Below are 26,949 nucleotides of genomic sequence, written 5' to 3' on the forward strand. Positions count from 1 at the left end.
TGTTCACCTGTCCGAGAAAAGGAAGATTTTAAAACATACAGATAATTTAAAGCTACATAGTCCGATTTTTTTGGCTATGGGAGTATCAAGTATTTTTCTATACAGACCAAATTTATTAGACAAATGCCTATTTACACAAACAAAATCCGTCTCCTTTCAAAGTTTGTATTATTTAAAGTACATAAAAAATTTCTGTATGAGAAAACAAAAAACAAAACAAACCAACTCCATCTTGGGAATGTTTAGAAACGGGAACCGCTTAATTGGTTTTGTTCCCGAATGATTGGGTTTATTCAACCCGCATGTGATGTATCGATTGTACATGTATACAAAACACTTCCCCAAATATTAGTGAATAAAATGTACCGACGTTTATTTTTGATTTGAATTTTTTTCAAAGTCGTAATACAACCATACCCGCCTTGACCACAGCAGCGAATTTTATTATGAGACGAAAGAAATCAATACAATTTATGTCGTTTGATTTTGTAAATAAATTGTGTACATCACTTTTTCAATAAAATATGGCTTAATGTACCTGGAAAACTACTGCAATGTCTATTATGATACTCATACTTAGCATAGCCATCGTATAAAATCGAACATAGCAGCTTTAAAAATTTCACGATAAGCCTATATATTATTCTATTTACGAAATCATTAAAGTCATTTGGGGTATTTTGAATAACAGTTTTTGTTCAACTTGATTGTAAAATATGTGTAAATACGCATGTTTAATACAGTTCGTTGTTTTGGTCCAACAGAAAGATCATACTATTCCTTCCACCTCTTGGGAAATCAAATTTAAAAAGATTATATAGCAAAATTCCCGAAATAGGCCTCAAAACCCCTCTCCAACATTGGAAAACAAAATTATCCCTCGGACACCCCCTGGAAATGTTTTCTGGATCCGCGCATGCTGTAACAAACATACAATATATCAATTTTCTCGCCGAATAAAGCAATAGCATACAGTGTAATGAGAAATGAATATTGAGCAGCGTTTTCATCACATAAATTCTCTTTACTGAGGTTAGCGAGAATATTTTAATAACAAAATAATTTATTAATGTATGTCATTTCTTCTTTAAACTCTCTATATATAAATCACTGCATGGCGTTGGAAGCAATTTGAAAGTGAGTGGGGGGGGGGGGGGGGGGGGCTAGACTAATCCTAAAAAATATTGACAAGCAAAAAAAAAAATGATAAAAAACTAATTCCCAAAATATCCGGGGGGGGGGGGGGGGGGTAGTACTATACCTATACTTCCAAAAAAAATCTTACCTACCAAAATAAAAAAAATTCCCACATCATGAAATTCCTAATCCGGGGGGTGGGGGGTGGGGGTGGGGGGGGTGGGGGGGAATAGTATGCCTATGACTTCAACTTCTCAATAATTTAATCATTTCAAGGTAAATTTAGGAACAAATATGTTTCCTGCGAGAAAGAGTGGGGGGGAGGCTAACCTTCTATGATGCTATGTGCCTAATGGTTAGGTCTAACTTTGCAAAAATGGTGGGGTGGGTGCTAAGCCCCCCTTAGCCCTCCCCCCTCCGATTCCGACGCCTATGTAAATTACATTGCAGGTGGTGACTGTTGGAGAGTTTCATTTGTTCGTGTTTTGTACATTGCAGTGCGATACACCACACTTTCTAAAACACGGAACGCGGGGTGATTCGAAATTTCCCCCAAATGACTTTACGAGCATAAACTTGGATGGACGTTTATGCTTGCGCGATTTCATAAAAATGATTATTAAAACGAACAAGGAATTGCTTACCAATCTAGCACTGTCATTCTTTGTCTGTATGTTTGCATATCTAACACACAGTAAAAACCAATTCCTTTTGCGAATTTCTTAAACTGCATCATGATAAACCTTTACAGCTGCAGCCAGCAATACCTGCCTCTTGACCACTAACATATTTGCGTTTTACTAATTAATTAGTTTTTGAAAATTATCCGCTATTAATGACAATAATTGTTACAAAAATATCGTATTAATGATGCATACAAGCTCTAAAACAATGTAAGTTGGTTATATAAAATCGCTTTAAAACATTTGGTGCTTTGCTTAATTACACATATAGTTTAATGTTAATCTAATATGGTTTGTACATGGTCAGTAAATCCCATACGGTGCGAGGCCGAATGAAGATGTTTTAAAAATAAATGTCCAAATTATTCGTGGGAAAAACTTAGTTATTGCTATTTAGACCATATACGTTCGTGATAATCCCGCCCCATCAGTTCCATTTTTCACAATTTGAGGGAATTTCTGGTGTGAAAAACATGATTAAGTTTGCATTGCATGTCATTAGGTTATCAAAAAAGAAATCCGATAATTTATGATTTTTTTAAGTCTACCTACTTAAACTCTCTCTCTCTCTCTCTCTCTCTCTCTCTCTCTCTCTCTCTCTCTCTCTCTCAGGAATAAGATAGCTTTTTTATCGTGAAATTTATGTCTCATATATGTGCAAACAAAGAAATAAGAGATATATGCATTATATCTTATAGAACTACATGTAATTTCAATGATAAAAAATTCACATGTATGCGTGGATTATAATTAAGATTGACAGGATAAGAACGTGATTATTTTAAAAACTGCACGTATTTGTTAAAGATTGGGAACATGCATCATTATTGAAGTAATTCATATTTTTTGAAAGACGTGGTTTTCTTTACATTTTTTTTTCATTTGGCGACGCTTAAAAAGAAAGAAAAAAAAAGAATGGCGTAACGTCTTATTTGAAATGACAGAGAAAAACATAAAAAGCCATTGTTTTCGATAATAACATTAGAAATTATTGATTAAACACAAAACTGCATCCTGCAACGCTAAAAAATGGTACGGCGCGTTGTGTCAGATTGTTACGTCAAACATGAATTTGATAACGTCATGCTTGGCACTGAAGCGTAATAACGTCTTTTTTGACGTGGCAGCGAAAGGGTTAAACATCACGGCATTTAATGGAAAAACACAGTAGAATGTAAATATAGATTATTATACTGTAAAAGTATATAAAAAAACTGTCTTTAGTCCTTTCTGTATTCTATTTTGCGTTTTTGGCGGAAAACGGCGTCCGCAAAATCAAGTACATTGCCAAATGTAATATATATATAAGTCGATAAAAAGGTAAATTCAGAAATTGGGTAAATCAAATCCATGCTAACTTGTTGAAAAATTATGTTCCGCCAAATAGTAAACACCCTAAATATAGTGCGTTTACAGTATTTACGGAGACATTCCAACTAAACGATTTTTTTTATATTGATATGAAATATTGTAAAAATGAATCAAATACAATGTGCGTGCGAGTGAAAGGGAGAGAAAGAGGGGATTGTGTTTGATTTCAGGTAATGCATAGGTAAAAATCTCTTTATATTGCACGTTAATTTTGTCCAAACTCATGCTATACATACCACGGTATTAAAGCAATTCTTATTATATGTTAGAAACTGGTAACCATCTGCTCTAAATCACATTGTATTCGATCGTTTCATTTTTACAATATTTCAAATCGATAGAAAGAAAATTGTTGTTAGAATGTCCCCTTCAATACATCATCATCATCATCATATCTCTCTCTTTCTTTCTCTCTCTCCCAAACTTGCGTATATACTTTGCTATGTGTTGTCGCTGATAAGTTTTAAGGCATCTCTCTCTCTCTCTCTCTCTCTCTCTCTCTCTCTCTCTCTCTCTCTCTATCTATCTCTCTAAACGTCTGAATATCATTTAATGAAACAAATTTAAAACATTAAAAAGATATAGGAATGTACATCACTTATTTACATAATTATATAATTTTTGCAAATTTCGGATAATCGGCTTAAAAATTTACAGCGGCAATCTAAAACATACATACAGGTAGTTATATTTTATGGTTCAAAAATTTATTTCAATGAATTTATTTTCACTTTTATGAAGTCAAAATTGATATTAGTTTTGTTTAAATTCCGTTTCGTTTCGTTTCGATATTTGGTTTCGTTTCGTTTCGTTTCGATTGGTTTCGTTTCGTTTCGTTCGATTTCGTTTCGCACTTTACAGGCGCCCTTTATTTTATTGATTAAATCAAATGGATTAAACACATGCAAGTTCTTAACAGCTCAGGTAGTCTTCTCCTAATAAGGAACATTATAAATTCATTATATATTATTGACAACATTTACGTTGATTAAGCGATGGAGAGTTTTAACGTTTTGGGTTTAATGGGAGTTTGGTAGTAAATGAGTTTGTAATTTGATTTTTTAATTCAGGTGAATGTCGACATTATAGTTATAGAAAAGACATAAATTATTTTGAAAGATCTAAAACATATAAATGTATGTAGTTACGTTTAACTGGTCTTTTATTTTTTAGGAGGGATCAATGATTTGTACCAATGCTTACAAAAATGGAAAAGTTATAACATTTTATGTTAAATTGGAGTTTGGTGGTAATGCGTTTACAATGTATTTGATTTGTTATTGGATGTGAAGGTAAAAGGTTGTTCTAGGAAAGACACGAGGTTTTTTAAGCCCTGAAACATATGAATGTATACGTTTTATTTTTTTAGGACTTGTAAGTAAAACAATTTAACATTGAGCTTTAAGGATTGTATGATTTCATTGATAACAAAGGGGTTTTATGGTGACGTTGGTTTCTCACATGGCGTCATGTTCTCTGTAATCCTATTGTTTTCCTCCAACGAATCAACTTCCGCCAAATACGACGACTGCTGTTCACAGACAAGCTAAAATCCAAAAATGGTAATTCTTAGTTATTCAATATTGTTATTAGATTAATGAACATATAAAATAAAGAAAACAATTCTTTCTGCCTTTAACAAATTATGTAAAAAATTGATAGTGTTTGAAAGCTATTTACATTATTGAATTAAGACCAATTTGCACGGAAGTTTATTTTCTTTTTAAACTTGAAATAAATGTAATTGCCCCACTCAATTTCTAGGAAATATTTTTTTTGATGCGGATGATGTAACTTCCTGGATGGTGTTGAGTCTGTTTGTCAACATGGGAACTAACGAATATACCGGTAGACTGCTGTACATAAGTACAGAAACATGGCTAACCTTCGCTACATAACTACAGAAACATTGCTAACCTTCGCTACATAAGTACAGAAACATGGCTAACCCTCGTTACATAAGTACAGAAACATGGCTAACCTTCGCTACATAAATACAGAAACATGGCTTACCTTGGCTACATAAGTACAGAAACATGGCTAACCTTCGCTACATAAGTACAGAAACATGGCTAACCTTGGCCACATAAGTACAGAAACATGACTAACCTTGGCTACATAAGTACAGAAACATGACTAACCTTCGCTACATAATTACAGAAACATGGCTAACCTTCACTACAGAAGTACAGAAACATGGCTAACCTTCGCTACATAAGTACAGAAACATGACTAACCTTCGCTACATAATTACAGAAACATGGCTAACCTTCACTACATAGGTACAGAAACATGGCTAACCTTCTATAAATGAGTACAGAAACATGGCTAACCTTCACTACATAAGTAAAGCAACATGGCTAACCTTTGCTACATAAGTACAGAAACATGGCTAACCTTCGCTACATTAGTACAAAAACATGGCTAACCTTCACTACATAAGTACAGAAACATGGCTAACCTTCGTTAAATGAGTACAGAAACATGGCTAACCTTCGTTAAATGAGTACAGAAACATGGCTAACCTTCGCTACATAAGTACAGCAACATGGCTAACCTTTGCTACATAAGTATAGAAACATGGCTAACCTTCGTTAAATGAGTACAGAAACATGGCTAACCTTCGTTAAATGAGTACAGAAACATGGCTAACCTTCGCTACATAAGTACAGAAACATGGCTAACGTTCGCTACATAAATACAGAAACATAGCTAACCTTCGCTACATAAGTACAAAAACATGGTTAACCTTCGCTACATAAGTACAAAAACATGGCTAACCTTCGCTACAGAAGTACAGAAACATGGCTAACCTTCGTTAAATGAGTACAGCAACATGGCTAACCTTCGCTACATAAGTACAGCAACATTGCTAACCTTCGTTAAATGAGTACAGAAACGTAGCTAACCTTCGCTACATAAGTACAGAAACGTGGCTAACCTTCGCTACATAAGTACAGCAACATGGCTAATCTTCGCTACAGAAGTACAGAAACATGACTTACCTTCGCTACATAAGTACAGAAACATGGCTAACCTTTGCTACAGAAGTACAGCAACATGGCTAACCTTCGTTAAATGAGTACAGAAATGTAGCTATCCTTCGCTACATAAGTACAGAAACGTGGCTAACCTTCGCTACATAAGTACAGAAACATGGCTAATCTTCGCTACAGAACTACAGAAACATGACTTACCTTCGCTACATAAGTACAGAAACATGACTAAACTTTCGCTACATAAGTACAGAAACATGGCTAACCTTCGCTACATAAGTACAGAAACATGGCTAACGTTCGCTACATAAGTACAGCAACATGGCTAACCTTCGCTACATAAGTACAGAAACACAGCGAACCTTGGCTACATAAGTACAGAAACATGGCTAACCTTCGTTAAATGAGTACAGAAACATGGCTAACCTTCGCTACATAAGTACAGAAACATGGCTAACGTTCGCTACATAAGTACAGAAACACGGCTTACCTTTGCTACATAAGTACAGAAACATGGCTAACCTTCGCTACATAAGTACAGAAACATGGCTAACGTTCGTTAAATGAGTACAGAAACATGGCTAACCTTCGCTACATAAGTACAGAAACATGACTAAACTTTCGCTACATAAATACAGAAACATGGCTAACCTTCGCGGAAGCCCAGTTCAGAGAGGTCTGGTCACGAAAATAGCAGTGGTCTTTGAAGTAAAACCATCCTATTTCGCATGCTGAAAAATATGTTTGTAATTGTGTTTATTTCCTGAAAGATGCGAAACGTATGTTTTGTACAAAAACCAATTTAATGACTTTGATTTTTTTTTTCGGGGGGGGGGGGGCATTTTATTATTATTCTTTTTTTAAAGACACTATCATTTCATATTTTAAAAAAAAAGTGTTAAAAGATTTTAAAAATTTTAAATTAAAAAAAAACTCACGATTTTGCGACCAAAACGACCAGCCAAGCCTAACATCGTAAGCAAGCGCCTTCATAAGGGGACTCATTAAGACTTTACAAGACTCTGACTGCGGGTGATAAAACACCCCACCACACCCCGACTGATAGGTCGCACATGTCATTGAGCATTGCACGATTCCAACTGAAGACTTCTCGGCAATGTATCCAACTGTTTCCGCCGTTAGAACTTTGTTTTCAATGTATTTGTTCTTTGTTAAAAACAACTGATGGTTTTCAGCGATTACACCCCACGTGGTCAAGGACAGAAGAAGGATTTGACGACGGATCGGGAGGACACTTTGTAGGCAAAACACGAACATTATTTCAGTTTATATCCACTTTACATATGTATGCATGAAACAGGGTAGCGCCGTTAATAATGGCTCATCACAATAATAGCAACGTTACAGAATATTCAAAGAATACGTTTCGTTCTGCTTACCGGAAGACAAGGTTTCATTATAAATTCATTAATAATTAACACCAATAGCAGAAAGATTCGAGCCATTTTCATTGAAGATAGTTTTCATAGCTTATAACACTGGCGGATTTAAGGGGGGGGGGGGCGTGGAGGGCGCACGCCCCCCCCCCCCCCCCCCCTAAAATTTTCAAAGTATGCATGAGTGTGGATGATTTGATAATTTTACATAGAAAAGTTAGCATTTTGTGTTTCACTTTATTTATCATTATGCCTGACTCAATGTTACACCTCATTGATACACTAGCTGTGCTATGCTGAATGTAATTCTGCTGCTCTATAAACATCTGATCCTATAGCTAATGCATGTTGACAGGTTCTGATAACAAAACAATTAAACTGTGTTTAAAACAAGCAGTGTTGGTCATTTCATTATGGTGGCTGCATCAAATTCCCCGTGGCCCTGAACTTGGGGCTTCGACCAAGAATCGACTGGAAATCCCAGCAGTTTTGTTTCAAGTGTAGACTGCGCTGTCATTTCCCTATTGCGATCCCTAAGGTTAAGAGATCAATTTTTACAAAAATGGCATAACGATATTCAGGAATCGACTAAGGGTATTATATATAGAATTTATAAAACAAATTTTGAATGTGAACGCTACTTACTCTTGTTACCCAGTAATTAAGAAAAATATTAGTTAAGTTTAGAACTACAAATCATCATCTTCCTGTTGAAATAGGAAGGTGGGCCGGGGTATTGTTGAAAGAAGTAAACGTTATTGTAATTTGTGTAATTGTAACAAAATTGGTGATGAATTTCATGTTATATTAGAATGCAAGGCATTAAATAAATTACGAAGTCAGATTTTATATACATATTACTGTTCTTCTCCTAACACAAAAGTTCTATGAAATTATGTCTTCAATCGATTATGTCACATTAAGACAATTGTGTTTCTTTATTTAAAAAATTAATCATACTGTTCGTTCACCCCACTTACTTTCTTGACCTTTACAACTATATTGTATATATGTAAATATGTTTGTTCTTCTTATGTACCTCTTGTACCATTATATGGTGTTGAGTGAAATAAACTGAACTGAACTGATCCCAGCAAAAATTTCTGAATATTTAAAAGCTGTTCGAAGGTAAATATATCATTGCATTTAAAACCAGATGGTCTATGTGCAATCATCAATTATTTACTGTATATTTTTTGAAATTTTTTTCTAGGTAAGTAGACTAATTTAATGTAAGAATACTGAAGATTTGATGCATCAGATATTTTTAAGAGCTTATAGGGGGTAGGATACCGTAACGTCATTAGAATGTTGTGACTTTGATAACCTGGTTAATTTTGGGAGTTCATAAATGCCGAAAATATTTTGTTTTTAATCCAATACATGTATTAGGTATAAGTAACAATATGTGTCAAATTGATATATATATATGTTATAGGCTTTTGTGTAAAGGAAGCAAGCACCAAGGGGAAATAGTAGATGGAAGAAGTCTGGTGATTAAAAGAAATGAAAACTTTATCTTGTTTGTTTATTTTTATTGCTTATTTCATCTTTCAAAATACCACTATTTTCAGCCTGGTTTTACCTTCAAAATACACGAAAACCCAGGAGCTTCAGGGGGCTTCGCCCCCTGGGCCCCCCAGACCCCCTGCCTCAATAATTTTATCCACGCCCCCTAACTCAAAATCCTGTATCGCCCCTGTATAAGGAATTTAAAATTCTATATAATATGCAGAGGCAAATGCATCAAACCTTCATACATATTCTGTAAGATTTCAGTAGCTTAACAAAGTGTTTACGCTTTTGTCAACCAGGTCGTTCATTATTCAAACTTAATTCAACTGCAATGCGATAAAGCGAATGAGTTTTTGAAGTTGTATACAATGTTAACATCGATATTTTAAAATTAATTAGTCTTGTCACTTATTGAATATAAGAATACATGATCAGTTACATAATTAGGAACCGTGTGGGTGTGTTCCTATGGTAACCGGGGCGGTCAATTTTACAATTATAGAATAATAGAATTGAGCTATAAGTTATGGACAAGTTTCACGTTGATTTAGTCAAAAAGAAAAAAAAAATTCTTTCTTTAATTACAAATTTGAAAAAATAGGCTTACAGCTAAAACTTGTATGTGTTGAGCAACGATATTGCTGCGAGGATTTTGTTCAACTTTAAACACACGTGTGAGTCATCATTTAAAGAAAAACGATGTCTATACCTGATAATTATACTTCATTCTGATTGGTCAAGACGCAGTTGATAATTCTTTCTATTACCCTCAGCGTTAGCAACACACTTTGCAATAGGCAACACAACGAATTGTTACATGCGCGTAAATTATGCGTGTACGGTTCGCCGTAGAATTCACGTCATTTCTATATAAAAGCGGTAAAATTTTCTCGAAAATTAAGACATTTATAATAATAAAATAAATAGTACCTGTTTGGATGGGTAACAGTACTAGTTCAAATTGACAGCCCGAGAAAACAATTGTCAACCGACGGGGAGTGAACTATGTATCCTTGCTTGCAAAAAAAGGGAATAAAAAATGGGGGGGGGGGGGCAATTCTTAATATAACACCCCGAGTATAAACGCTATTCAAGAATGATGAGTTTTTAAATTTATTTCACGTGTTTTGTTAAGTTCATCCCCTGTTGTATTAACATTATCATTATAAAGAAAAGTTAATTCTGTGCCATTAATGTGCGAGTTAACCCATTAATTAGGCATAAAGCTAGCTCATGCATAAGTATATGAATTTTAAAATACATGTACACTGGGGCCCATCAAACATGTTGATAGTGATCAAACTCCTTAAGGTCAACATCTAGTAAATGAAAGGTGCATGCTTACAGGTTCATAAAAATTCTTTCAATGATGCTTCATAACAATTGCTTTAATTGTTTGGCAGGGTGTACCGAGGCTTAAATGTTTGGTAAACACAATGAAACATCTTGTTTTAAGGTGTCATTTTCAACAAAGTATAAAAGAATTGAAGAACACATTTCGGAGTTTTGTCAATTTTTGACTAATAAAATATATCTAGAATGCCTATACAGTCTCCCACAAAACGGAATTAAACAAGCTTATGACCTCCTATTTAGAATGATGTCAAATTGAATATATCGGGATTACTTTTCCCATGATTTAACATAGAATGTCAAGAAATTGTTGAATTGTCTACATAACTCCTTTTAAGCCGTTAAGTACGGGAAAATAATTTTTCAAAATCATGACGTCATAATGGTTCTAGCATCAAAAGGACACTCTGGAATAGCCCCAGAGTCAATGAATCTAGATGCATAACAGCTATGTATAGGCTTACTACTCATTATACTTGGACATAATGTTCAAGCTAAAGTATTAATATGGAAGAGTTGAATGTGTCCCAATGAATGACTTTTTCCCTTTCCTGCAGAGTTGCCCCCCTTTGCTTTAATCTATAAAAATTAATTCTAAAAAAAATAAATATATACGGTATAAAATTTATTTTCAATAGTTTGTATTCCTATAATAAAATACACCTTTCCACCAAAGCATTTATTGATATTTTTAGTATTCACTTTTTTATTTTGATAAATTTGCTTTTCCCCATAGACCTTAATGCAATCTTCATTAATGAATTACTGCTAAGTTACATGTAATGATATATGTTTGGAAATCATTTTCTATAATCTAAATTGCTATAAATTAATTAATAACAGAGCATTAAATACATGATGGATATTCAAGGTTTGAAAAATTAGGTCCCAATATAGATCGGATACCTCAACAATCAACAACAACCCCCTCTCCCCCCCCCCTCTCTCTCTCTCTCTCTCTCTCTCTCTCTCTCTCATCTTATCTCCATACACATTATATCTTCCCATTGTAATGAACAATAAACAAACGGATATCAGTATTACGCAACAGATGCGTGCGTTTATCTATAAACACGGCAATTCACCGGGCGGCGGACCGTGACAAAAAATAATAAATTGACCTACATGTGTACACGCGGTCACCGATCTTACTGCACAATGTAATCCATTGGATTTAATTATATATATAACTCACGTGCACTTTATGCATAACAAAGCTTGACACACTTTTATGCCAACGCTTCCCAGGGGCCCTTGTTTGGATGCATTATATTATCAAGATATCGATTCATCTGAGAGCGATTGGCGGATAGAAAGAAAGAAGACAGATGATAGACAGATTGAATGAATAGACGGAGCGTTCAGTTATTTATATGTGGGTGTTATGAGTCAGAGAGAGGGGAACATTCCAAGGAAAATAAACACACCAACAACAAACGGAATTAAGTGACCGGGAAAATCTCGGCTGATGAACTTCCCGGGGAAAATAGAAGTAGCCCGGATGTGACCAAGTTAATCAACAGAAGCGACAGCGATCTCTGTTGTGTGGAGGATTAGGCCGGTGTTATCGAACTACTGCTGATTGAACGCGTATTGTTCGGCAACCCGGCGGATTGTATTTAAAAGGAAGATCACGTATATTGGTGTGTGGATCTAAACAGGTAGGTCTCTCTCTCTCTCTCTCTCTCTCTCTCTCTCTCTCTCTCTCTCTCACTCTCAGAAATTACGTATCAAATTACATCTGTTGAACGGTATATGTATAATACATTTGATCAGTCACCTGTAATATATTGGACATAAAGAGATAATATATTAGTATACAAGTTTCTTAATCTCATGTAGAATTAAATTATTATTTTACAATAAGTCTTGTTAACGTGTTTGAAGGGGGATGGCCCGGGGATAGAGTAAACATGAAATTCTAGTTTCATTTTCGGTTAGGCTAAAGGGATTCCCATTTAAACTCATGTGCGCTATCGATTCAAGTGGCGGATCTAATGTGGGTTAAAAAAAACACGACACTACACTAAACAACAGCGGATTAAGAAGGCTGGGAGGGGGGGGGGGGGGTCAACGAATACCCCATCAGATCTACCCTGAAACTTCAATTTCAGAGACTTAATACATGTGTAACTATTTATTTCGTCGATATACTTATTATTTAGTAAAGAAAAAACCCTAATATTTATCTTAAATCTTTATAGATATTTTTTATATCTTAATATAGGACTCTTCTTCTGAAGAGATTGATACAATCAAAATATGGTGAAGATTACACGGGCTCTTTATTTGGCGGTCGATTTCCAATGGGGAGGGGGTTAAATGTAATGGACGTTTTTATATGGTATTTTTCGGGCTCAAAAAAGATCATGCTTTTCTAATAACATTTAAAATATCTCGTATACCAAAGCAAAATATCTTGAAGTACAGAGAAAAAATCGCGGCTGATTTTATTAAGGGTACCCGGGCCGTTCAGTGTTTGAAGTTTGGAAACACTTTCTTGCAGGGCAGAAGTTGATGATAATGATGTCCAGATTCAATAAAATAGCCCTTGCAGAATTTCGTATGTTACGAAGCAAAAGTCTAATGTTTACCCGATGACTCTACAATAAAAATTACATATCGGGCTTATCAAAGAATAGTAATTGATGATTTAAATTCCTTCTTGTACAATGAACATAATGTGTTCAGGAAGAATATAATTAATACCAGCTTCTTCCTTTCAGGAAACACGATTTAGGGAGGTGTCCGTCCGTTATTTAAATCGTTGAGATTGTGTAATTAATTCACATCCCTGTTTAATATATATATACAGTTTAAATGTACAATGTGCTATTTTCAAAGCCCATCATAGCTTGACCGATTTTCCCAAGTCAAGGGTTTCTGATCCGCCCCGCTCTACATAAACCTTTGACTTGGGAAGATGAGCTTGACCATTCACTGAAATTCTAGAGTGTTTTCTACTTTAAAATACAGAGAGAGAGAGAGAGAGAGAGAGAGAGAGAGAGAGAGAGAGAGAGAGAGAGTATTTAATGCAATACTGTGTTACAAAACAAATTCATCTTTCAAGTCATAAATAATAAGCTTCAGATGTGATACTGAGCATGTGCATTTGAGATTTTTAAAAGAATGTTTCTGGTATAATTTACCTGCATATATATAGCTATAATTTTATGAACTTTTCACCCCACTCTTTTCATGAAACTGTCTGACCGGGTTTTTCCCGCATGATATCTAAGGATTTCCGGAGTGTGATGGTTAAATAGAGAAATACACGTGCATGTCAATTTAAACGTGTGAACAACTGAACATGTCTTGTCTTAAATTTACAGAGTGATCTGACCAGTTCATGAATTTGGCGAGAAATGGACGAGATAGGAATGACTGAGAAACAGGTGTGTGATGGAGACACCCAATGTAATTCTAAAACTAATGAAGACAATGAAACAACGGCAGATGACATTGCTGTTGAAATAAACTCATGCTCTAAACAGTGCATTGGGTCTGATTATGATGACAAGAAAATAGAAAATACAAACAACGAAACAACGAAAGTTTTAACAGAGACCAAGCATCGCAGTGAAAAGTCTGACCAAGAAGACCCAAAACTAGAAAATTCAGATACAGAACCGACAGAGACTTTGAAGTCCGTGTGTCGCGGTGAAAAATCATCCAAAGGGAAGACTTCCAAACGAATTCGATGTTATCCCAATGAGGCGGAAGTTGCTAAAGTGATTGAATTGTTCCAAGAGAGACTTGTTTTGACATTTAATCGCAAAAAGACAAAATATCAACGGATCTTATCAGAGCTCGGTGTAAACGCCAAACCCCACTGCGGAGAAGCCGACCACGATGATGAGGAAGACATGGAAATGATCATCGGTGAGACGTATTCTAAAGCGCGGTGCATTCGGAACTCCTTCCGGTTCGGTGGAAGCATAAATTTCCGAAGGTTTCTCAGAGGATTACATAATGTTATTCGTAGAAGGAAGGCAATCCGAATAACCAGGCCGTTGGATAGTATTCAGAAGGAAGACTTTGACTGTGAGTTACAAGCAGTAGCTTCGGAACTCTCCATCGCGTATGAATATCAATTAGCAATGCTAGCGGATGCCGCGGAGGTGAATGCGGTGGCAGATCACGCAGTGCGGTGTATGATGAGGTACCTTAAGGATACTGACGCGGTGTTCAATCCAACCAACCTGCTACAGGCAGTGATAGAGGAAAACCCCCAATGCACTCTGAAATATTACAACAAAGAACTCCGCACGAGGATAGTGAAAACGGACAACCTAAGGTTGCAGGTGGATCAAAGATGGCGGCTGCATGACGTCTTAAAGCAGCCTGGCGTTCGCGTCATCGACATGGAGTCGGGCCAATATCAGTACTTTGGGTGCTTCACCCCTTTTGGTTTTAGTTGCCGTCCGGATAAATATGGCTTCCGCGGGCCTTTGCACATATGGAACGAAAATGAGGGAAAATACACACTAGTTCCGAACGATATGACATCATGTGAGTCGTCCAAACGACGGAAGATCACTTACAACCCAAAGAATATTCATCACAGCTATGAGCCGACATTATGCTGTTGCCATGACGACACGGGGTCATGTGACAAATAGACTTGCACGGTTCTGGATTTCAATATTTAACTTTAAGATGTGTTATTTGTTTGAACTCTAGTTTTTTTTGTTGTTTTGTTTATTTGAAATAGATTAATAAATTGTTTTTAATGTTGATATTTACAGTACGGTCGTGTATAATTACTACTGATTTGTATTTGTGGTTTGATCCTCAGCCTCAAAGTATTTTTTTTTTCATCATAAAAATAATAATTACCCCTTAAACTTTACAAATGAAAAAAAAAATGAAAAGAATTTGTTTGATGGTATCCATGCATTTTACGAAATTATTGCAAGTTTGGCAAAGCAGTTCATGGAATGTCTCAAAGTAATATAAACTCTTCAAGACCCATTAACATTGTCTATATAAAAAGCAGATCTATGGTACGGATAAAAAAATGCGGATAATTTAGAGTTATCGAACATTGCTGAGGATCGAATGATGTTAAGATAGACATCGTATCTTAGCTGCGATCACAATGTACAAGCACATTTTGAAGGCATTGATTATTAACATTGGCTCAATGTGCACTTTGACAGTACATGACGTGTTTCCATCGCTCTACTGCTTAACACATAGGAAATTCGCAACATCAAGGGGTACTGTGTCTGTCTCCTCCCCCCCCCCCCCCCAAAAAAGCGCCAAAAACCACCAGGGCTGCGTTCAAGATCGTAGCAGCTAGCCTAGTCGCTAGGTCATAGATATCTTGGTTTATTGATCTCAGATTTAAAATGAAAATATTCAACTAAAGACTTATTACACCGACATATATTGTTTATTTCAAGCGGAATATACATGTTTAAATTCATTATAACCTAAAGGATGAACAAAATATCACAAAGTAAACCGATTTGATGTTTGTGACAAAGTGGTATCTAAGGTGACCATCTTGAATTTGATGCTTAGCATATAATATTTAGGCTACGAATATCTAGCATATAATATTTAGGCTACGAATATCTAGCATATACTATTTAGGCTACGAATATCTAGCATATACTATTTAGGCTACGAATATCTAGCATATACTATTTAGGCTACGAATATCTAGCATATAATATTTAGGCTACGAATATCTAGCATATAATATTTAGGCCACGAATATCAGGCATATAATATTTAGGCTACGAATATCTAGTATATAATATTTAGGCTACGAATATCTACATAGCGGCTAGGCCAGCTTACCATTCAACTACGTAGCTCTACGGTGCAACTACGGTCTTGAATGCAGCCCCGAGGTAGCAATACGCTAATTTTCACATTAATTTTCAAAAAAATTACCAAAAGTGCTATGAAAAAGAAATGATATGTAGTGTTTATTTTTTGAAGCGGTTGCATGCATACATTGTTATTCATTTTCAAGGTACACTGGCTCAGACACAGCAGTGAACAGTGACGGCTTAGGGAGGCCGATGACCTCCACACACACACAAAAATCAAGTACAAAACGAAAACGTCTTTTTTATTGACTTTTATTAATAAATATAAACCATTTACCAAACATGGATGAAGACAGACACAATATGGCGGACATGACTTTTGCTGAACATGTTAATTTTTCACAAACTACATCCATTATTATCACACACAAACACACGCACATTTACACACACATACATGCCAAACACACTTTAAAATGACTAGGGGGGAGGGTGGGGGTACATTCAATAAAGGAAGAGGGAGGGGGTTGAACGTGATATTGGTACGCATGCGCTCTCTAATGAACTTAACATCAGAGTTGATTTGATATACAATAGTCAATAAAATGTCTTCTTCTATGGCAACAAAGTGACGCTGTTTAAAGTGGTATTGTAAATTGGGTCAAGAGATGTCACATGACCTAGTTTAAAAATTTGATACAATTTTAGTACTAGACAAACGTTATGTATAACACATGCTGCACATAATGAGAAAAAAAAAATTGGTGGAAGTCGAACATTGGAAAAATATGCAATAAAAAAATTAAAATGAATACATGGAAGATCTTAGACAAAGTCCTGGAGATTTAGACACCTGGGGCCTTATAAACACCGCCTGGCTCCCCATACAGGCCATTACTTTGACAATGACTAGATGATAAAGACCCATGATAACAAAATATCTAGTGCAGGATATCTAAGGGGAAAATAGCAAAACAAAATTCCACCAAAATATCAGGAGAATAGCAAAATAAAAATCCTCCCAAATATTTGAATTCACAATCATTTTTTCTTCGAAATTGTTTCAAGTGTAATATACGCGATAGGTAGGTGGGATGTTGCAATCAAAAAAGCACCATAATTTCATCACGTGCATTATAACAATTTTACTTGATCAATAAATTACATAAAAATCTAATCATTATAATAAATATATCATTTCTACAGGTTCTACCTAATAAATATGCTATCTTGAGTCATTTGCTACATTTGAATAAATGTACTAGTATATTCCTTGGATTTTTCTTTTCTAAATTTAATTAATAGTACAAAGCTAACTTCAACGCCAATCAATATGGGTCTAACGTTACTTATATAGAAAAATGATAAAAATAATGGGAAAAATTGTTATTAAAAACCAAAATTTTGACAAAACTGACAACATTGATAAAAATTCTTTTTCCTTATGAAAATGCATTGCATACAATATATGAATCATGATAAACACATTAAAAAGACGTCATACAAAGTTTAGACATTGAATTCTTCCATACACACAAAAGCTTGTCCAAACTAAAAGATGATGGACAATTAGGTGTGTGGTGAATACATGCCATGGAATAATAAATGCATTTCTGGAGAGTTTCAAATAAGCAGTAACCCTACATCTTGTTATACATGTAAGGTTTGAAGTATGTGGCATTAAGCAAGATGAATCAATTTTTGGATTATAGAGGTTTCGGATTATAAAGGTTGCGCTTTATTAAACATAGTTGGTGTAGTTTTCTTGTAACAGAAGCTTAAGTACTTTGTATTTGTACAACAGTAGAGGTACCTATTAGTTTATACAAGTGACATATACCAGTACATATGTTTAGTTACTGTAAATCACTTATTGAATGCGAGGGATTTATATCCGCGTAAAATCGTGCACTTTAAAACTTTGCCATTATTTTCTGAGGGTTGAGAACTATAAGAAATATGGATCTGTGTTCACAATATTGTATTTTCGTGATTTGATTCAAAACAGCGGGATCGCGGAAATAAGTACTCCCGTTATATAAGAAATTTACAGTAACTACATGTTATAAATACATGAAGTTTCATTTTACAGTACAATATAGAGGAATGTAATTAGTAAACCCTAAGGTTTCAGATCATAATCACATGTACACATTATATATATGTACATTTATACAAGTAAACCTATGGTTCTCTTGCACACATCATTTATCAGTTATATATTATATTAAATGAATGGGTATCAATTAATTTCATAATTTTTAACTACTCAGAGCTTTCTGTTGTCATTTTGGCAATATTTACCAAAACTGTAATAAAAGTATGATAGTTTAACTAGAGAATATATTATTCTATTATTAATATTTTTATATATTTATAATATTTATATATTATTAATTATAATAATCATACTAATGAGACCACTGTTTCTAATAAAGACGCTCTGATTCTTTAAAAGCTTTTGATATTCAAGGTAAACCTCTTCACATGTAGCATCACACAGCAAGGCTTCTATTTAAAAATTCAAAGCAAAAAAAGTGCCCCTGAATAACAATTATAAAGAAGTTAAAAATCTGTGTAAATCTGATGCAAAGAACAGTAAACAGGAAAACACAGCACAAAGTCATTGCCTCTAAATCATCTTCCGATAAAAATTGCACAATCAAAATGTAAATAATAATTACTGTCTGGAATATTTTTCACATAATAACAATAAATATGCTTTATATTAACACAATTAGACAATTGATAACTTACATGCAGGTCTGAATTGAGATTAAAATGCTATGATTAAAAAAACCTAGATCAATTAAATCAAAAATGCATTTGCTACTACTTCATACGACTCCTTTGCTAATTATTCATTTCCTTTTTTTTATCATTTTGGCAGTTTGCTGCAGATATATACAGTTTTAACAAATTTTTCAACAATCAATTCACATTGTTTTTTTTTCATTTTAAAATAGATTCACAGTGAAAATAATTCTAATTTTAGGAAATGTTGTCTCATTTCTTTACACTGTTTCTTTTTATATAAAACCCCAAAATATACAATAAAAGATGTTTGAAAACAAAAATCTCCAAAATACATGTTAACAAAGATTTTAAAAAAAATTGTTGACTCCATTCATAAATCTGATCACCATTTGCAAGGCAGGTAACTCTTACACGACTCATTCTCTCTCACTGATACATCGTACTCAATCTTACATTAAATGCACCATAAAATTCCTAAAAACTTAACATTCTGTAAATTCTTGTAAACCCTAATAAAATTTCTTAGCCTGAGCCTCTTTGTTTGATCTGAAATGAAATTATACAAAGAAAGGTATAAAATACTGTCAATGTATAACATGTACATGTACAATTAATCACAGTGTTTCCTGTCTAGAATTTTTTAACAGCAGATAGCAGCATGTATAAAATTAAGTACATAGCAAAAAATGTTATACAAATGAATAATGAACAGTTAAAGATAGAAATTTACAGTTACTGGTAAACATCAAATCTACTCTAACTTGCCAAAAACGTTATCCTCACTCATAACTATACAACCACTGCGTGTTTAACATTTTGTGGATTATTACATTGTACTTGGAATAAAGTGCTGTGCAGAATATAAATGCATCAGCAATTAAAAAACATGAATAAAGGTAACTGTTTTAGTTAAAAGAAAAAAAAAAGATGGAAAGAGGAAGATTGAATTATCTCTTAATCCCTTCCTAATCTTCGCTAGCCAAGGGTTTTCGGTCCACTTTGCTCCCCATAAACCCTTGGCGGAGTTTATTACAAAGACTCTGTGACAACCTCCATTTTATGATTGGCTGCAGCTGCGATTAGCTGATCCAATCGCAGTGCTTGTAAATATAAATTTTAAAAGAAAGCACATGTGTGATCTTTGGTAAAACATTCGGTGCTTTTAACAAGTTGAGACACAAGTTCTTGAGTACAGTATCTCCCCAACGATGGTCTAACCAGATCGCTTTAAAAACCTATGTATTTTACTGGGATTGAACTATATAGTTCTACAAGCTTGTCAAGGCTCGCGTGATAGCATGGGAAGTAAACATGGCGAATGTAGAAGTTGCCTATCCCGTTAGTATATACGTTCCTGCTTATGGTTATTGCTTTTAAAGGTTCAGTGAGCTCTGTTTTATTTAATTTCTTTTGTCAGCAATATTCACGATGACACCTGGTTTTATTGCATGAAAGCTTTCATATAAATCGGCAACTTTTTTCACTCCAGGTACAGATCCTTACAAAATACTATGAATAAAACATCCTGTGCTTTCCCTATGTTATAACTTGATTCGTATTTAATCACTGTTAATAGCATCGTTCATTATGTTCCAATATTCAGTAGTCAACATGTATTCAAGTTGTATTAATGCCATGATGTGTATATAACCCGTTGTATATTTCGATTAAAATGTATATATGAAAGGGACGCAACTCAAGTTGCTCGCTAGATAGCGCCACCACATCTCTGATTTTTCGTAATGAAATCCGCCAAGGGTTTATGGGGAGCAAAGTGGACCAAAAACCCTTGGCTAGCGAAGTTATTGCTATTACACAGGTACCTTGGCTAGCGAAGTTATTGCTATTACACAGGTACAAGTAAGAAGTGGACTTACCTATACACCATGTATCCTACGATGAAGAATAGTTGTAGACCGATGACGAGGAAGAACAGCATGGGAGACACACAGCTACTCTGTACCTCTGGACAGTTCATCTGACCCTGGAACAGAACGAACAGGTTACAACATAACAGATCAAGTTATAATAGAGTAGAATAAGTTATTACATAGCACACATGTATAATGAACTTCTAGACAGAACATAACAAGTTACAATTGAACAAACATCAAATGTTTAGACCAATTAGAACTTGTTCCACCAAAACATATGGTGAACCGTGGACCAAATGGAACAGGTTACAAAATAACAAACATGTATAATGAACTCCTAGACAGATCAGAACAAGTTACAATGGAACAAATAGTGAACTTTTAGAACTAATGGAACTAGTTACAATGGAACAACACAAGTTACACTATAATATATAATGAACCTTTAATACAACAGAACAAGTTACACCTTTAAACAGAACAAAAGAATACAGAGTGTCTGGTTCACAGAGAGAATAAATCTGACAGACTGATCCGAGACAAAGTTCTACTGACCTGCGGTCGGTTTGCGACGTTGGCGAGGTCCGACCTCACAAAGTTCATGTTCTCCTGAAGCTTGTAGATGATGCTCTGGATGTCCTGGGGGATTCCCCCGCCCACCTGGGCCCCGCCCCCCGTACTCATGCTGCCTTGGATCTGGCCGGCCCTCTGCTGGACGTCATAGACCACCTGTCTGATAAAGGGAACAGGTGTAATCAGTAACAGGTGTAATCAGTTGTAAATAATTAAAATATCAAATTTAAATTTCCTATTAGGTTTCTTAATGACTAACTACAGAGACATATCGGGTTGATCAATAACATAGACAGCAAGGCTTAGCCGAAATGTCTGAGATTTATTGAAATATACCGTATATGGCAGTCACATGCTACATTTGTATATTTAAACAAATGAAAGTGTGACATCTCAGTCTGAGATAAATCGAATATTCATAATAAAAATATGTGTAGTTAACACCGAGGTGTTCATAAAATTTATTTTAATATTTGTTCATTATGTGATATTGTTTATTAATTTATGCAATAAGCGGTGTAAAGTCCAATCTTAACCAGAACTTGAACCCACGACTCCCTTGTGCCCTGTGTCACCGCTCTTATCAAAGAGTTACTGAGACCCAAAACTAAAGATTCATTCTTTTTCATCGGTACTTAATTCAGGGATTCAACCATTTTGCATCAAATTGAGATTTAAAAAATCGTTAATGCCAATTTTTTAATCACATTTTTATTAAACTTTAGTTAATTTCTGTCTAAAAAAAATAAAAGCCAGATTTCAAAATCTACGAGATGTGATTGTTGCAACTTAATGTGAACATGAATTCCTCACGCTTAACTAGAAAACCAACATCTTTGGCAGAGGATGTGTAGGTCTTAAAAAAGTCAAGGCAAAGAGTTTTAAATACACTTACTTGATGTCCCTGGCGTCGTTCATTATCTGCATCTGGTTGTTCATCACTTGATCGACCTCGTGTCTCTTGATCGTATCCATGGTCAGGGGAGGGGCTGCTCCACCCTATAGAACAGAACGTAACGTGACTTATAATACACAAACATAACAGCACATGCTATAGACCCGAGTTACAATGCACACTGACCACATTACAGAATTACAGAATTCAATGATGTAATACATATCAACAAAAGGAACGTGAAGTGTCAAAATAATTATAAATTATTTTGCTACTTTGATCAAAATAGAGGTTAACCAATACCTTTACCATTAGGATTTTACAGACAATAGAAATATAGTTTAAAGTTCAAGTTTATCACATAACATTGCCTTATCTTATGTGACAGCAGAACAAATACTACCAGTATATGCATGTAACCTGCACATTTCTGTTTCTGAAGTAGCATATTAAATTTCTTACAAGTGATTTATCTGTCCCTGCGACTAAAGTTCACCGACACCTTGGTCTATTGTCACAAGTTTAACTATTACCATTTCTGCTTGAGCTAGCTGCACATTCGGGTCATTAGCTGACTCACGTTTTACATGTCTGTTGAATATTTTACCTGTACAACAGTTTTACTTTTACGTACCTGAGCAACCTGCACGTTTCCGCCGGTCAGCTGACTAACGCGGGAGAGCACCATTTCCTGTCTTCCCATCAGCTCGTCTAACTTCCTGTTGAGTTCCTTTAGAGTGTTGTGCATCTCATTCTGTCCGTCAAAAATCATCCGCAACTCGCGGTCCTCCTGGGCCTCGAACTGCAAAGGAAGGTAAAAAGGAAACTAAGTCATGATGAAAGAGAAAGTAAGTCTTAATGAAAGGGAAAGTAAATCATAATGAAAGAGAAAGTAAGTCTCAATAAAAGGGACAGTAAATCATAATGAAGAAAATGTAATCATGATGAAATAGTTTTAATTCACTCCGAAAATGATGGTTATTTATGACAAGAAAGTAACAAAGTAATTCATGATGAAAGGGATGCAAGTCATGACTGAAAAGAACAAATCTTTGATGTAAATGAGAGAAACTAGAAATTTCATGAAAAGCATGATTATCATCCTTTAATTTGAATTGACATTTCCTTTTTCTTTATCCCTGTTCGTATGATCTACTCAAAGCATTTGTAATTTTTGTAGAAAAAATATTATATTGTTTTGAATTTTGATTTTGCATAAGATATGCAGTGCAATGCCCATGGTGGGTATTCTCAAGATGTACATCCATCTTAGAGTCAGTACAATGTCAAACATTGCAGGAAATAACCTAAGTAATAATGATAGACAAGGCCTGCATTCAATTTTCAGATTTGTTAAAGATAAAAGAATTGTAGACTTACCATGGAATCAAATTCTCCAGGTTGTTTACCGGGATGTTGTTTCTGGAAGCTGTCAATCAAAATTAAGAAACAATTATTCCTGGTCAGTGAAACAATAAAGTGAAGACTGAACATTCCCTTTGATTTATAAGAAAATAACTTTTTTTACCCATATTTCTCTTCAACCTCAATTATTTTTCATTTTCAACTTTATGAAAAAACATTCTTTTGAAGAGGACAACATTTTTTTTCATAAGGAAGGAAAGATAACTCCCCTTTGATTCATTCCTATTTCACTCTTTTCTTTGTTCTATTTTTTTTCAATTTTCTTTGACTAAAGAGAATAAGTCAGGAAAACAGGAAAAGATAACTCACTTTTCTCTGGCTGTCTCTAGTTCCTTATAATACTCATCAAATTCTTTCTCGTACTTCTGTCTGTCCTGTTCTGGTACCTGATTGGCTGGCTGTCAAACCAATCAGAAGCATGTTTATATATTTCTGTCATTGGAAATTGTTATGAGAGAGGTTTGCTTTGAAATACTCTCAAACAGTGATATCTTAAGGCCCTTTCAAAATTGGCGCACAAGCCGAAGAAACAAAATAATCATGGAAAGGGAAAATTAAGATTTGGACCATAGACTGTTGTCGAAATAATCAACATTCAAAATCTGATTACTGATTGGGTATACACTGCATTGTACGATGCTTCGTTAGAGTTTACAAACCTGGTCTTCCTTGTTGTGTAGAGAGTGAGTGAGGAAAGCCAGAACGTCATGGTCATCTAAAAATAGAAATCAGAGGGCTGAGGTCTCAATAGCTTACACACACATACACGAAGTCAGCTAAAATTAGAAATCAGAAAGTGAGGTTTCAATAGCTTACACACACATACAAGAAGTCAGGCAGAATGTGCACTGATACATTATTTATAAATAGCAGGTGTCACTGCAAAGTTTCAGAAAGATTTTATTGTAATTATCATGGCATACTACCAGCTGAGATAACATTATCGAGTCTCAAAATCCTGAGTTAGGTGTATGGCATGTTCCACCATAAGTTACAGAGGATTTTGTCGTATATCAGAATGTTGAGTACTTACCGGCAAGACCCCCAGTGGCGGCGGTGACCCCGAAGTAAGCACTTTCTGGTAGATTGACATTCTCCTGCCTCAGACACAGCTCAAAGTCGTCTTTATTGTTGGTCAGACCGTTGTTCACAAACACCTACAACACACAAACAAAATGAAGTCCTCAATGTTTGATTTATGCACATTCAAAACGTTTCTATGTGTTCTAGATATCAATATCATTCATCTTGATGAAACAGTAAACCAGGGTTGAATTAAAAGGAAGAAATAAAAAAGTAGAAGGGGGGTCTAGCTTATAGCTTGATTGTGTTTGAAATGCAATAATAGCCGGGTAATTACCCGTCATTTCAGGCGGGGACATTCCCAGCCCCGGGTCTTAGAGACAACCCTGGTAAACTGTTCTATATAATTCATGACATTGTTTACACCCTCACTAAGTCTTACATGGGGAGCGGCTATAGATGATGAACTCTTTGGTTTTGCTTTACTCTGTACATACTCTATGACTGTATCTTACTTTGTTTTAGTACATACTATAGGAGTCTTACTTTGCTTTTATTAGTACATATTATTAGTACATACTACATGTATATGACTGTCTCTTACTTTGTTTTAGTACACACAGAGACAATATGGGTATGTTATACTTACCATGACATCAGAATGATTTGGTTTTATGCAGTTTGTATTACATTAAGTTTTTTGCAGCTTATACACTTAGTATATTTGTGTTATGTATGGTTACTGCGGTACATGTACATACCATGAAGAGTTTGCTTTATGCAGCTAGTACCTTTAGTATTTTGCTTTAAGTGATACACTACTGCATACATACCGTGAGGATTTTGCTGTAGTATTCGACCTTGACCCTGACTGGGTACGGTTTGTTTCTGAAGTCCCGGAGACACCCGCCCAACTGTTGCTGGGAGCCGTCGCTGTCAAAACACAACAACTACATGGTTACTAATGATACACATTGAAAACATAATACAGTTAAACTTCGATATCTCAAACACTGATATCTCGAATACAATGGATATGTCGAAATGATTTGTAAGTCCAAACCACTTATTTTGTAAGTAGTTCACCCTCAATATCTCAAATACTCAGATATCTCAAACTATTTAAACAGTCCCATCTTGTTCAAGATAATGAAAGTTTGACTGTATATTGCTAGATCTGTCACTGCTAAAAGACAACAACAATGAACATATTGTACGAACTGTCAAAAACAACATGCTTCAAACAAATAATTAACTATGACTTATAGCAATATTACAGGGTATATTGTTGTACCCTTAAATACATATAATATATGTTCAGTTCAGATTCATTTAGTGCCCTTTCCCTGAAGATACTGAATGTAACAGGTTTATATCTACACACCTCCGGCTTGTATTGATGTGTATTTACACGTGTTTCATTTAATGTTTACGAAATCTTGCATATTGAGAACCACATCCCACCCACATCTTCCTGCCTCCCTGTCACCCCCCCCCCCCCCCCCCCGGAAAAAAAAAACCCTCATAAAATCAATCTCCCCTTCCCCCTAAAAAAATACCCCCCAAAACAATTCCTCACCCTATTACCCTAACATACTGACCAAGCCATAAAGATGTAAATACCATATAAAATACTGACCGGACAAACAGAGCTCTGAGCCCCCCCCCCCCCCCTCCCCCTCACTGGTACCCCTTTAATTCCTAAAGATGTTAGATCCACCCAAACGTTCAACAATTAGGCCACTAATTATGAGTACACCAATCCATCTTACAGTATTGATTCTTAATAAGGACACACACCTCTGGTGGTCGTACTGTTGAGTTCCGTCGTTGACCATGGCCATGATATAAGGGTTGTTGTGCTGAAACAGGTAAAAACACAGGTAAATAGAGGTAAAAAAGTTCAGTATGGGGAAAACAAGGAAAGAAAAATACAGAAATATTTAGGTAAAAGAGGTTATAGACAAACTGTCTGTCTGGTAAAAAAAAAATCCTTCTGTTTATCAGAAGTTTATCAGAAGTTAAGTTTTAAACTATAATATTAAAAAACAGCCCATATGTATCGCACAAATTGAAAAGAGGAATAACTCAATTTAATGTTTTAACACATTGGGGATGACAATAACATGATGAAATGTAGCAGCACTGGACCTAATGTTGTGGT

At 35.1% G+C, this 26,949-nt stretch overlaps 2 protein-coding genes across 3 annotated transcripts in view; one reads left to right on the forward strand and one right to left on the reverse strand.

Annotated features, from left to right (window-relative positions):
- The window catches only part of LOC105337929 (protein ERGIC-53), an 87,525-nt gene that overhangs the window by 56,528 nt on the left and 4,048 nt on the right, over window positions 1–26,949 (reverse strand). The window contains exons 5-15 of one of the 2 annotated variants that reach the window (XM_066075140.1): window positions 26,586–26,647; window positions 25,619–25,718; window positions 24,796–24,919; window positions 24,422–24,477; window positions 24,072–24,160; window positions 23,718–23,766; window positions 22,972–23,139; window positions 22,338–22,441; window positions 21,425–21,602; window positions 20,873–20,979; window positions 16,535–19,541 (exon numbers count right to left, since the gene is read on the reverse strand). In XM_066075140.1, coding sequence (XP_065931212.1) covers window positions 19,505–19,541; window positions 20,873–20,979; window positions 21,425–21,602; window positions 22,338–22,441; window positions 22,972–23,139; window positions 23,718–23,766; window positions 24,072–24,160; window positions 24,422–24,477; window positions 24,796–24,919; window positions 25,619–25,718; window positions 26,586–26,647 — 1,074 coding nt within the window. In that variant the 3' untranslated portion in view covers window positions 16,535–19,504. Of the gene's footprint in view, window positions 1–16,534; window positions 19,542–20,872; window positions 20,980–21,424; window positions 21,603–22,337; window positions 22,442–22,971; window positions 23,140–23,717; window positions 23,767–24,071; window positions 24,161–24,421; window positions 24,478–24,795; window positions 24,920–25,618; window positions 25,719–26,585; window positions 26,648–26,949 lie in introns of those variants that run through there. The other variant, XM_066075141.1, reaches the window with a different exon arrangement.
- On the forward strand, window positions 11,540–15,193 carry LOC136272730 (uncharacterized). Its single transcript, XM_066075070.1, has 2 exons — window positions 11,540–12,113; window positions 13,785–15,193. Exon 2 carries the CDS (start codon window positions 13,818–13,820, stop codon window positions 15,072–15,074), a length of 1,257 nt encoding a protein of 418 aa, XP_065931142.1. The 5' UTR covers window positions 11,540–12,113; window positions 13,785–13,817; the 3' UTR covers window positions 15,075–15,193.

This window comes from Magallana gigas, chromosome 1, assembly GCF_963853765.1.
Source record: "Magallana gigas chromosome 1, xbMagGiga1.1, whole genome shotgun sequence".
NCBI lineage: Eukaryota > Metazoa > Mollusca > Bivalvia > Ostreida > Ostreidae > Magallana > Magallana gigas.

Bases quoted from the DNA above. Each gene is read 5' to 3' on its own strand.
- LOC136272730 (XM_066075070.1), top strand. From the start codon at position 13,818: ATGGACGAGATAGGAATGACTGAGAAACAGGTGTGTGATGGAGACACC.